We start from the raw sequence: 13,166 nt of genomic DNA, 5'->3' as shown, positions 1-13,166 counted from the left end.
TTTAATAGGTTAAATAAGGAGCAACTGTTTTCACTGGCAGTGGACTTAACAGCTAGAAGACACAAATATTAGCAAAGCATTAGTGTTCAGGAAAATAGTTGTAGAATATGGGGTAAAATGGCTGAAAGTTCAATGAATAGTTGTGGAGATTAGAAAGAGGTGTCAAAAGATAGCTAATATTGAAAAAACAATTGATAAACATTGACACATTGGACTTAATGAGTTGTATAATTAAAAGTAATGGAACAATGAAAAGTTTGCAGATGAAGACAACAATTTTGTATTCAACTGAGGTTGTAAAGAACTGGACTTAATACATAATACTATCATCAAAAGAGTAATTTATTTAGAGTCATACAGCACGGAAACAGACCCTTCAGCCCAACCAATCCATGCTCAACATAATCCCAAACTAAACTAGTCCTACCTGCCTACTCCTGGCCCATATCCCTCCAACCTTTCTTATTCATGTACTTATTTAAATGTATTTTAAACACTGTAATTGTACCCACATCCTAGGGTTGAGAGTGGCAGATTAGCAAGAATTTTATAAAGGATAAAATATTAATGACATTTCCCAAGAAACATTCAGTCCTTGATGGAAAGACAAACAAGAAAACTTGATTATTTCCCGGGCATGTTTATTTAATGTAGTAAAATTTCTTCTACATTGGGCAGTGTCCCCAGTGACTCCTAAATTTAATTCCTTATTGTCTTGAAGGATGTCATCATCTTCTGGGTTTCCAAGAACCTTGTAAAATGCAGATATAAAATAAACATGATAAATAATTAGAAATCTGATAAATATACCAGTAGAAGTATAGACAAAAGAAGAGTGTGAATCAGGAAATGGATGGCATCTTAACTTCAGATGATTTCAGATCCCCAATTTCATCATTTTCACAGAGAAATACAACATGCTCCAACATAATTAATGTGGCCCTCTTTTCTTAACAGTGTTGGTAAAATGTTTCAACTTAATTTCATATTAACAAGCAATACAGTAATTTAAATAGATTCTGACATATGGTAAGAATAATTACAACTTTAATTTTTTTCTCTCTCTTCCAGCAATGATGATTTGAATTCAATGCACTACACCTATAAGCATTCAAAGAGGAGACAACATAGACAATTGAAAAATTATTGTTTGATAGTGCTGTTATAAATACTCTGTTCAATGATAGTAAAGTTATCTGTTATTTATAAATCTGATGACTTGTAAATGATGGGATCTGTCCATGACAATGTTTTATGAATGATGCATTGTATCATTAGTAAGTGCTGTTCCTCAGATTGTTTGCATTAATAGAAAGCATACCTTTTAAAAGCTTAAGTGTTGGGAAATCCGTTTCACTGCTTATAGAATGATGTCCTATATGTTAGAGATTTCCAGGGATGTTGCAAAATCCAGACATAAAAACAGATGGAATAAGAAATAATAATACAAACAAATTTCCAAACTGATACATGAAAATTTAGAGAGAAACACAATGTGTATCAGGCAACAGATAGCATCGTTACTTCAGGCAATATCAGATCCCTGCTCCATCAACTTGAACAGTCTCCTCTTTAATGCAACCTTTTATTGCAATGTTTCAACTGAAGGTTACGCTAACCAGGAAAATACTATTTTTAATTACGGTTAATAATTACTATTTTGTTAAAAATAAAGAAGTTTCTCACTTTGAGACAGGGGAAGAGGAAAAGGCATCTTTGAGTCTGCTTCATCATTCATTAAATCACAACCGATCAGTAAATAAACTCATTTCACCTGCCTTAGCTCCAGCCTTGAAAATAAACTGTTCTTGAATCCACAATGTTTTAAGGGAAAGAATTCCAGATTTCTGCTAACCATTGTGTGAAAGTGTTATTCCAAATTTAAGATGATGTCAGTGTAGTTTTGATTCTCTAGTTGGAGGGAATAGTTTCTTGAAATAAGCCTTATCGAATCATTTTAAGAACTTAAAGACCTTGATGCAATTATATCGCAGTCCTTTTTACTCAAAGGAATACAAGCCACGTTTGTGCAAACTGTTGTCCTAATTTAACTCTTTAAATCCCCACATAATTAGAGTCAGAATCATAGAGATATACAGCATGGAAACAGACCCTTTGGTCCAACTCGTCCATGCCGACCAGATATCCCAGCCTAATTTGCCAGCACTTAGCCCATATCCCTCTAAACCCATCCTATTCATATACCCATCCAGATATGCTGTAATCGTACCGGCCTTCACCTTTTCCTATGGCAACTCAATCCATACACGCACCACTCTCAGCGTGAAAATGTTGCCCCTTAGGTCCCTTTTATATCTTTCCCCTCTGACCCTGAACCTATGGGGTGGCATGGTGGCTCAGTGGTTAGCACTGCTGCCTCACAGAGCCAGGGACCCAGGTTTGATTCCAGCTGTGGGCGACTGTCTGTGTGGAGTTTGCACATTCTCCCTACGTCTGAGTGGGTTTCCTCACACAGTCTAAAGATGCGCAAGTCAGGTGAACTGGCCATTCTACTTTGCCCGTAGTGTTAGGTGCATTAGTCAGAGGGAAATGGGTCTGGGTTGGTTACTCTTCAGAGGATTGGTGTGGACTTGTTGGGCTGAAGGGCTTGTTTCCACACTGTAGGGAATCTAATCTATGTTCTCTAGTTCTGCACTGCCCCACCCCAGGGAAAAGACACTATCTATTTATCCTATCCTCATGATTTTATAAACCTCTATAAGATCACTCCTCAATCTCCTAAGTATCTGACACTCCAGAGAAATCAGCCTCTCCCTATAGCTTAAATCCTCCAACTCTGGCAACATCCTTGTAAATCTTTTCTGAACCCTTTCAAGTTTCACAACATCCTTCCCATAGGAAGGAGACCAGAATTGCACACATTATTCCAAAGTGGCCTAACCAATGTCCCGTATAGCTGCAACATGACCTCCCAACACCTATACTCAATGCTCTGACCAATAAAGGAAAGCATACCAAATCCCTTCTTCACTATCCTATCTACCTGCAACTCTACTTTCAAGGAGCTATGATCCTGCACTCCAAGGTCTCTTTGTTTAGCAACACTCCCTAGGACCTTACCATTAAGTTTATACATCCTGCTCTGATTTGCTTTTCCAAAATGCAGCACCTCGCACTTTCTAAATTAAACTGCATCTGCCACTCCTCAGCCCATTGGCCCATCTGATCAAGATCCCGTTGTAATCTGAGGTAACCTTCTTCGCTGTCTACTACATCTCCAATTTTGGTGTCATCTGCAAACTTACTATTTATATCTCCTATGTTCACATCCAAATCATTTATATAAATGACGTAAAGAAGTGGACCTAGCACCGATCCTTGTGACATACCACCGGTCACAGGCTTCCTGTCTGAAAAGTAACCCTCCACCACCACCCTCTGTCTTCCACGTTCCAGCCAGTTCTGTATCCAAATGGCTAGTATTCCATGAGATCTAACCTTGCTAACCAGTCTCCCATGAGGAACCTTATTGAATCACTTACTGAAGTCCATATAGATCACCTCTACTACTCTGCCCCCATCAATCCTCTTTGTTACTTCTTCAAAGAACTCAAACAAGTTCATGAGACATGATCTCCCACACACAAAGCCATGCTGACTAACCCTGATCAGTCCTTGCCTTTTCAAATACATGTAGATCCTGTCCCTCAGGATTCCCTCCAACAACTTGCCCACCACCGATGTCAGGGTGATTGGTCTATAGTTCCCTGGCTTTTTCTTATTACCTATCTTAAAAATTGCCACCATATTAGCCACCCTTCAGCCTTCCGGCACCTCACCTGTGACCACTGATGATGCAAATATCGCAGCAAGAGGCCCAGCAATCACTTCCCTAGCTTCCGACAGAGTGCTAGGGTACACCTGCTCAGGTCTTGGGGATTTATCTACTTTTATGCATTTCAAGATATCCAGCACCTCATCCTCTGTAATATGGGCATTTTTCAAGATGTCACCATCTATTTCCCCATCTCCAAGAGCTCTACACATCGGCTACCTTGCTGATCTTTGAGGGGTCCTATTCTCTCCCTCGTTACCCTTTTGTCCCTAATGTATTTATAAAAACCCTTTGGATTCTCCTTAATCCTATTTGCCAAACCTATCTCATGTCCCATTTTTGCCCTCCTGATTTCCCTCTTAAGTATACTCCTACTGCTTTTATACTCTTCTAACTCTTCCATACTCAATTTCTTTTTCTTAACCAAAACCTCAATTTCTCTCCTCAAGCAGCATTCCCTACACCTACCAACCTTTCCTTTCACCCTAACAGGAATATCCTGTCTCTGGACTCTCATTATCTCATATCTGAAGGCTTCCCATTTTCCAGTCGTCCCTTTACCTGTGAACATCTGCTCCCAATCAGCATTTGAAAGTTCTTGCCTAATACCTTCAAAATTAGCCTTTCTCCAATTTAGAACTTCAACTTTTAGATCTGGTCTATCCTTTTCCATCACTATTTTAAAACTAATAAAATTATAGTCGCTGGCCCCAAAGTGCGCCCCCACTGACACGTCACCCGTCCTGCCTTATTTCCCAAGAATACGTCAGGTTTTGCACCTTCTCCCTATAAGTACATACTCCTATTGAATTAGAACATTGAATTAGTGACATCCTCAAAGAATTAAACGGGATTAACTAGACATGACTTATACTTGACAAAGCCATGCTGACTCTCAATAGTCAGTTCACATTTATCCAAACGATCTGGGCTGAGTGACAAATGTTGACAGTTTTCCCACAATGAACATCAAACACACATAAATAAACTGTGTGTCCACCTGTGCTAAATAATGATTTGAATATTAAACTAAATCATACCTTCTCAAGCAAGTGTTCAGAATCACAAATCAACCTTGACCTTCACCTTGAGGATTAAGTCCATCTTATTTAAGGTTTCTAGGCATGCTGCAAACTCCAGATATAAAAACAAATGGAAAGAATAGCAATTAATATTAACACATTTCCTCACTGATTAATACTGGATGTTTTGAAAGAAAATGAATGTGAATTAGATCATGGATTGCATCTTAACTTCAAATCATTTTAGATTCCCTGAATCATAATTTTCACAAGGAAACAAAATTTGCTCCTTTTTTATTTAACATGGTTCTCCTTAATGTAATTGCTATTGAAATAGTTCATTATTTGTCAATTTATAATTCCAAAGAATTGTAAATTATGAGATTATATCTAAGAAAAAGTTTTATTCAATACTTTGTATTATCAGAATGAATAAATTAAATCATACTTCTAAGAACATTGACTGTTGGGCAATCGTTGTTCTTTTCTGTTTGAGATCATATCCCATTGTGCTAATGGCTTTCAATGGATACTATAAAATTCACATGTAAAAACGTATGAATTAAGAATGATTTAATTCATTGCCAAATTGCCAAGTATTCTAAGAGAAGCTTGGAGAGAAACAGCTGTAAACCAGAAAACTGATGGCACTTTTATTTTAGATACTTAGTTGTATAATGCTTCTCGGATGCTATAGGGATGTTTCATTAAAGCTCATAGATGAATAGTTGTAATTTCAGATCCCTGAGATCATTTTCAGAGCAATAAAATCAAATCAACTTTAACACTTTTGTTTGATGTGGCTGCCACTGAAATTTTCAAATTAACTTTATACTAACATGGGAAATAAACATTTTAAATGCTGCCTATGTACAATATTCTGACTCATATCTGGTTCCATTCAATCACCCTTATTTGGTTCATTTCCTGGTTCAGTGATGTCTCCAATTTAAAATTTTCATCCACAATTTCAAATCCCTTCATTGTTTCACGCTCCATATTTTTGTAACTTCCTCCAGTACTACAACCTTTCAAGAACTGTGTTTCTTCATGTCAAAACTTTTGCGCAACACCTATTTTCTTCAGCCCATCATTAATGACTGTGCCTTTAGCTAAAGATCTGGAATTACCTTCCCAAATCTCTCTATATGTCCCTCCTCTAATAGGCTTTCTTAATTTTCCTTGGATCCTTTCTGCTTATTTTCTTACATGGCCTGGTGTCAAATTTAGTCACACCATGCTCCAGTAAGCACCTTGAAATAATCCCACAGAGGACGGTATTCCATCACCCTTTACTTACGTGTGCATAGTACTTGTCTGACTCCCTCAGAGTGAGCAGAACCTTGGAAACCCTGTTTATAGCTGTCAGCCAGGGCTCCCTGATTGGATCAAGTTAACAGCCGCAATTAGGGAACCCGTATTCTATGAGATCCACCTGGCTGACCTTGTTACAATCACTACACACCCATTTTACAATTTTAAAGATGTGACATATATTTAAGTTGCCTTTGCTATTATATCGAGTGTAGTTTTCTCCAGTCAATATTTTTACAGTTCCAGGTGTATTAACAAAATGTGAGTTCAACTGTGCTACATTATTGTTGACTTCAGATTCTGTTTTGGTGAAAAAGCAATGCAAGAATAACATCTTCAATAGAACATTATACTTTGAGAAAATGGTGAAGTTAATATAACGATAACATTGTAAATTTATGCATATATCCAAAGAATCGTAAATTGTTGAGTGGATTATAAGGAATATTATTAATGATAAGTAATATCATTTGTACCATTGTAGCAGCGTGGTCTTAAACAATGTGCATCATAAAGGATGAGAACTGAGAATTTGATGAGAGTGGGGAATTTCCTGGCAAGTTGTGACTAAATAATCTCCAACTGAAATGTAGTTTAACCTCTCAAAATTAATTTACAGTTTTGAGAACTGAAAATAATGTAAAACTAGGCAAAATTTAACTGAGGGTGCCCACCACTGGCTCCCAACATTCAACAGTAACTGATTGTCTGACTGGGAACTAATTACTTTGCGCAGATAACTGAATGAATTCTGGAAAATTGGGTGTGGCTTGAAAAGATGTTGACAAATAAACTGTAACAGTTGGTGTACAGCGTGGTCATATACAGTGGACTGAATGTGATTCGAAATTGGCTAACAGTCAGTTCATGGAGGATTTTGCTCGATGAGGCCTGTTGAGTTTTCTCATTTATCACCCTAAACTCCCACACAAAGTATTCACCATGCCCCCATGGCACCCTACTAGCCTAAATCTCCCATTTGCTGTAGGCCACTTGCTACTACTAGGAAATTCCAAGGTCCCTGGCACCAGTGCTATTTAAAAGGCTACTTTGCACTTGCTCAATCACTGGCTATCTACAGCTTCCCAGCATACTACATGATATTTGCTTTGAACGTGGTAAATAAGTGCAAATTGGTGTGACATTTTGCAGACAGGGACCTTGAGGTCCTGTGGATGGGGCAATGCAGCGAAGGACCTTCCTCTCCCCTCAGGACCAGCAGAGAAGGCTATGCCACCATTCCTTGTCAGCCCACATGCCACGGTCACAGAGGTTTCAACTATCCGAAGGAATATGCAGCAATGTCATGGAAAGGTCAATTTCCATCTCCGCCATGCCAGGATAGATGCCACCATCTTTTCTCTGCCACTTCATGCTCACTCTATCTTTGGTACTGCACCTCCTTGAGTGCCGACTAACCGTGCTTGTACCCTTGAAATAATATTGGATGAAACCCTTGACTGACCATACAGGAAACCCCCCCCCCTCTTCTGACTGACAGCAGCCCTCCCAGACTTGACTGAGGACTACTCCACTTTGACTTGGAGACACGACTATTTGATTGATGCATGTACAATGTATTTGCTATGTAGGCTGCTGGTATTTGCTTTAGGTGTGACATTGAGATAGGACAATATCGGACACCTAAACGTCCAGGCCCGAGATTGATGACACACTCTCTGGCTTTCAGTCCATGCTGAGCAGAAAGGCAACACATGAACCCTCTAAGTCTTTAGGTTCTGGCTAAGGGGCAAACAGAAAAAGAATGCAGAGGTGCTATGTGATACAATAGGCGCCAGTGCATTCCCAAAGTGCAACATGAAGTGCAGAAGTGTATTGTACATGAATCGGAGAGGTACTGTGATGAGGTGGTTCAACTGGTGAATGTCAGATCTCTCTGTATGTGGGGTTTGTGCAGCCTCTGCCCAGGAGGAGTGCCCTCACATGTTAGTGCCATGTGTTCAAGATGGAGTTTTGGAGCAGGAAGAGAGATCTGGAGTCAACAGCTACCTGAACTCATGTCAGAAATTCTAGGTATTGAGTTTTTATCTGGCGACGATATAACACAAATGAATGAAGTGAAATTGGGTAGTATGAGGGTAGTAATGAGTCAAAACCCTCATTAATAGGACTTGCATTGCTCACTTGGGAGAATCTTGTATTGACATCTGGAATTTGGTTGGAAAATGTGATGGCCGTGATGTCTCAAAAGCACGTGCTTGACATCTTACCAGATTTCCCCAAATTTCTCACCATAGCCTAGTGTGTTATGGTTAGGAATTTGGTGAAAAAGGGGGAAGGAGGTGCTGCTTTTTGCTTACAATATTTGAAGTTGTTGCATTATAGGTGAATACATAATTAATACTATGGATAACTAAGACTAGATCAAGGGTGTAATCTTCCCATTGCCTATGATGAACCAGTTGGGAAAATATGGCAAGATTAGAAAAATGGGATTCATAACATTGAAATAGTAAAGTCCAATTCTGCAACCAAATTTTGAATGGTAAGAAGACAATCTTGCTCGTGAGCAGTGAGAGGCTTATTTGTACTTATTGCCATTCATACCTAATCTTCATTGATATCCTATTCTCCCACACACTGGATAAAAGTTAGACATGTCAAATTCTTTCCTGAAAGTCAGAGTGGGTAACTGGTGGCTCCCTGCTCGCTTCACTGGGCTTCCAACTTGGAAAGCAATCACCAAAGTCTCAGTTTACATTGCATGGGCAGGAACTGCTTACAACCACCTACTCACCAAACCAGAGGCTGGCATCAGTCATGAACCTGCTATACCAGGACACATTTCCAAATCACTTTGAATACAGTATTCCACTTCAATGGCACACTTCAGAGTACATTTGCATCTTTCATTGTACAGAGGGACAAGCACCCACCTCATGAATTTGACCAAAGTGCATATCAGGAGGTCCTTGCTTGTTCTCTTAACAACCTTCTCTCCTCTAACTTCCGAGTCAGTTCACCCAGTGCATCTGACAACATCCCTGTTGGTCCTGTCTTATGTCAGCTTGTCAGTGGATGAAATTGCTAATGGCTGACTCCATGGGATCCTCTCCTGCCTTGGGTGCCAGGTCTCTGCCAGTGACCTGGTGTGTTTCTTCCTTGAAGAACTGTGGAAACATGATTGTGATGTACTCACTAGAATGTGATCCCAACCGTACTTTAGCTGAAGTATCCACCGAGGCGTCAGCATCTGACCTAGTGGAAGGTGCAAGAGGCAGTCTTGCTGGTGTCTTTTCTGAGGGACCTATGCCTTTTTCCTCAGATATAGAGGAAGAGATTATGGCTGTGGAGCTGGCCTATTTGTGGCTGAGACTGTGAAGATGCTATTGGTACCTGAGGAGATGAGAGAGGATGAGATATGAAATGGCCTTAGAAAATTGGAAGCATTAAGAACATATTCACAGTGTTGGTAACAGGGCAGCAGTAAAATGACTGAATTTATTTGGTTGTCAGTACATGGAGGTCTCAGTATCATCCCATGAGTGGAAAAGCAGGAATTCTCTCCTCTCAGTGGGTGGAAAGACAGATGTCAAAACCCTGTCACTGGACTTGGCTCTATCTGTCCACATGTGGTAGGATACTGCATTTTGGAACCGATGTCAAATGATTTGAAATGACATTTTTATTTAGATACTTGATTTAAGAGATAATGGTAACCTTGGAAGCTTGGTGCCCCCTGGAGTCTCGCTGCACTGTGGGTTTTGTAGTCTGCTCTGGGACATTATCATTGTCATATGCCGGCACTTTGCATCTGGAACTCCATTTCCCATGTGTCCCTGCGGGCAGAGGCAGCCGCTTTTCCCGCGGAAAACACCGGCGTGAGAGTGCGTGCGGTCACATTGCTCCAACAGCAGCAGCGCCACCCTCGGTCCAGGGTGAGAACTGCACTGTCTCACTCCTCATTCTCACCAACTCCAGCTGGTGTCTCCAACACTATTACAGTATTAATTCTATTTTAGTATTAACTCCAACTGATGACTCCCAATCACTACTGTAGTATTAATCCTCACTTTAACTCCAATTGATGGCTCACAATCAGTACCCTATTATTAATCCTCACCTTAACTCCAACTAAACCCTCCCAACACTATTATTGTATTAATCCTCAACTCCAATTGGTGGCTCACAATCACTTTTGTATTATTAATCCTCAGCTTAACTCCAACTAGGCCCTCAGAATCACTAGTAAAAAATGAGGTCTGCAGATGCTGGAGATCACAGCTGCAAATGTGTTGCTGGTCAAAGCACAGCAGGCCAGGCAGCATCTCAGGAATAGGGAATTCGACGTTTCGAGCATAAGCCCTTCATCAGAATCACTACTGTAGTATTGATCATCACCTCAACTCCAATTGGTGGCTCACAATCACTATTGTATTATAAATCCTCACCTTGACTCCAACTCGACCCCCGCAATCACTTACTGTAGTATTAATCTTTAATTTAATCTAGCTCCTTGCAATCATGAATAGTGTGTGTAGTAAAACATCAGGTTTCAAGTTGCTCTACCAGCTGTTAGTTTATCTTGCTCCCTAACTGTAATCGTAAGATAAAAATAAATCGAGAATGTAAAATGTCAAGACAGGACTACCATCAAAGTACATGTGATTCCGAAAAATTGAATGTCAGTACTGTTAGTGTTTAATTTTTTGAAGTCGAATGTTACATTTTAAAACTTTTAAAAAACATACACTTTAAGTGGGTGACAAATGCAAATCCAAGCAATTCGTTTGCCAATTGAGAAAATACATTTTAATATTTATAAAGCTTGGTCTTTTTATTGTGAAGTTTATAAAATTTGTTGAAAACGGCATCTGATTTCAATTACTGTTTCAGAAATAGATATTTAGATAATACAGCCATATAAAATATTCAATGTAATAACAGAATATAAAATAATAGCTTGCAATTCCAAAACATACAATAGTAAAAGAACAAATAAACCAGAAGTTAACATCCATCAAAGCAAAACTTTCCAGATGTTTAATTGTAACGGTAGACTATCGCTAAACTTTTAGCTGAATTACAACAGCATACAAATTTAATAGTTACATTATTTTACAAATGATTAATAATTACCCGAAGTTTTGTATAAATTCTTCCCAAGTGTAGTTTAAATGACTGTACCTGCGGTAAGTATTGAGTTAGACTGAGGGGACGGAGCAATGCCACGTCTCAGAAGCTGCAAACTGCTGGAATGTGCTAAAGAGAAGCTGAAGGGGAGAGATCGGAATCTCACGGGATCAAGAGGTGAGTGTTGGACTGTTAGCAACTCAATCCCTGAGTGAAATTTCGCTATGTATTATAATATTCAGCAAGATGAAGGTAACATAGCATTTTCCAGCTAGAAGTGACATTAGTGCTGAAAATGTTTTGATTTATGTGACTTGTGACACCCCCGTTTTGGGACGGCACCATTTAATAGCGTGGGGCGTCAGAGAGCAGAGACAGAGCTGGGATGAGAGCGGAGCAGTGATACACTGATCTTCAGAGAGAGGATAGAAGCGGAGAACGCTCACTCAAAACAGTGTTCACAACTACTCCAAACTCATCAGCAAGTTTGACCTCCCGAGAGATTTTGTTTGCATTATAGATAAATAACTAGATGTGTTTGGGAAGTTGGAGTATTTACTCGGTAAGTCAAGAATATGTTCGTTTAAGTACATGTTTCAATAACCAGACGCATAATTTTGCAGAATGTGTTCTGAGCTGCTTGTATTGTGCGGGGAAGTTCTGCAACAACAACAGAACGTAGAGACTCCGCGCGAATGTGTGCAGTCTGATCACAGTCCCGAGCAAACTGCATTCGGTGGTCAGTTTGTTATTTATAGATAAAAGCGCACACAAATAGCCTGCTGTCTTTCTGGACATTGCAGTTGTATTAGAAATCGGGTTAATTTTAAGACGTGCTATTTTCATGCAAAAGAAGGATCATGTGAGTATGGTTATCAACAATTTGAGTTGATTATACTAGAGTTGCGGTTTTAATTTAGTGTCGATATTGAGTGAATTTCTGGAGAATACAAAATGATCAGTGCATTGTGCAATTATTACGTCGAATAGTTTGATGGTGTTTGAGATTGTATTTTAGACAAATTCCCATCTCTAACGAAGATGCACCTTGTCTACATTCCAATATTTACATCTTCGTGGACTTAAGTGTGTGTGTGGGGTGGGAAGGGAGGAGTGGGGAAAGTTTAACCTCTTTAATTTATCTGTCTCGAATGTTTAAATCTGGATGCGACCTTTCATGAATGAAGTGAAAAATCCCCCGGCGTTAAGAAATTTGATCAAAGGAATCTGTTGCCATCGCACTTGTGCGTTCATTCTAATTTTGGACCTTCGCGATTCACTCTCAGCAATTACTGTCATTAGCAGAGTCATGATATTCAACGGACCTTCAATGGGATTAGGGTTTGTTTTTGTGTTTGATAAGTATTGTCAATGTTTTCTGTGTGCACTTTTAAAGTGATGCGCATTTATGTTAATAGTTTATTGAGTGCAGATTTGCAGTAGATGATGGAAAGTTGAACGCGATCGTTCTGTTGAATGTGCAGTAATCCACATCTAACTCCGTATTGGGAACAGATAATTTACACTTGACATAGTGACAGCTTGGGGGCGCTGTTGAACACGATGAGATAAACTGGAGACGCTCGAAGGTAGACATTGACAGGATAATCCTTGCGTTAGTCCTGTAAATAGTGATTTAAACTACTTTGCTTAAAGTGTGTGGGGGGTTTATTTTGTATGGGTTTTAATTATTTAATGGGGTTCCGATATTCTGTTTAATTGACAAAGAACTGAAGGGTCCTGCTCCCAAAACGTTAACTCTGATTTCTCCCCACAGATGCTGCCAGACCTGCTGAGATTTTCTAGCAATTTCCATTTTTGTGACAGGTATTATTTTTACTAATGCATTTTCTGTTTTAACTTGTAAGTCAGTCCCGCACAATTTTCATGTTGCAACTGTATAAGACTCTGGTGCGGCCTCATCTGGAGTATTGTGTGCA

General features: G+C 39.4%; 2 protein-coding genes and 1 non-coding gene across 5 annotated transcripts in view; 2 read left to right on the top strand and 1 right to left on the bottom strand.

Moving 5' to 3' along the window:
* Positions 1-1,094, top strand: part of LOC132816195 (semaphorin-5A-like) — an 89,334-nt gene extending 88,240 nt beyond the window's left edge. The window contains exon 13 of the mRNA XM_060825692.1: positions 1,072-1,094. Within this exon, the coding sequence (XP_060681675.1) occupies positions 1,072-1,077 (6 nt within the window). The 3' untranslated portion in view covers positions 1,078-1,094. The remainder of the gene's footprint in view (positions 1-1,071) is intronic.
* The window catches only part of sema5a (sema domain, seven thrombospondin repeats (type 1 and type 1-like), transmembrane domain (TM) and short cytoplasmic domain, (semaphorin) 5A), a 236,376-nt gene that overhangs the window by 17,125 nt on the left and 206,085 nt on the right, over positions 1-13,166 (top strand). Inside the window, exons 1-2 of one of the 3 annotated variants that reach the window (XM_060824786.1) lie at positions 11,617-11,788; positions 13,004-13,053. The exons of 1 other annotated variant lie outside the window; for it this stretch is intronic. The gene's annotated coding sequence lies outside the window, so the exon portion shown is untranslated. Of the gene's footprint in view, positions 1-11,616; positions 11,789-13,003; positions 13,054-13,166 lie in introns of those variants that run through there. One more of the 3 variants, XM_060824787.1, reaches the window with a different exon arrangement.
* On the bottom strand, positions 837-905 carry LOC132816266 (small nucleolar RNA SNORD123). Its single transcript, XR_009644762.1, has one exon. It is a non-coding gene; the product is annotated as a small nucleolar RNA SNORD123 (small nucleolar RNA).

This window comes from Hemiscyllium ocellatum, chromosome 5 (genome assembly GCF_020745735.1).
Source record: "Hemiscyllium ocellatum isolate sHemOce1 chromosome 5, sHemOce1.pat.X.cur, whole genome shotgun sequence".
NCBI classification, from domain to species: Eukaryota; Metazoa; Chordata; class Chondrichthyes; order Orectolobiformes; family Hemiscylliidae; genus Hemiscyllium; species Hemiscyllium ocellatum.
The sequence above is the reverse complement of the archived record's forward strand: the minus strand, read 5'-3'. Positions and strand labels throughout refer to the sequence as shown.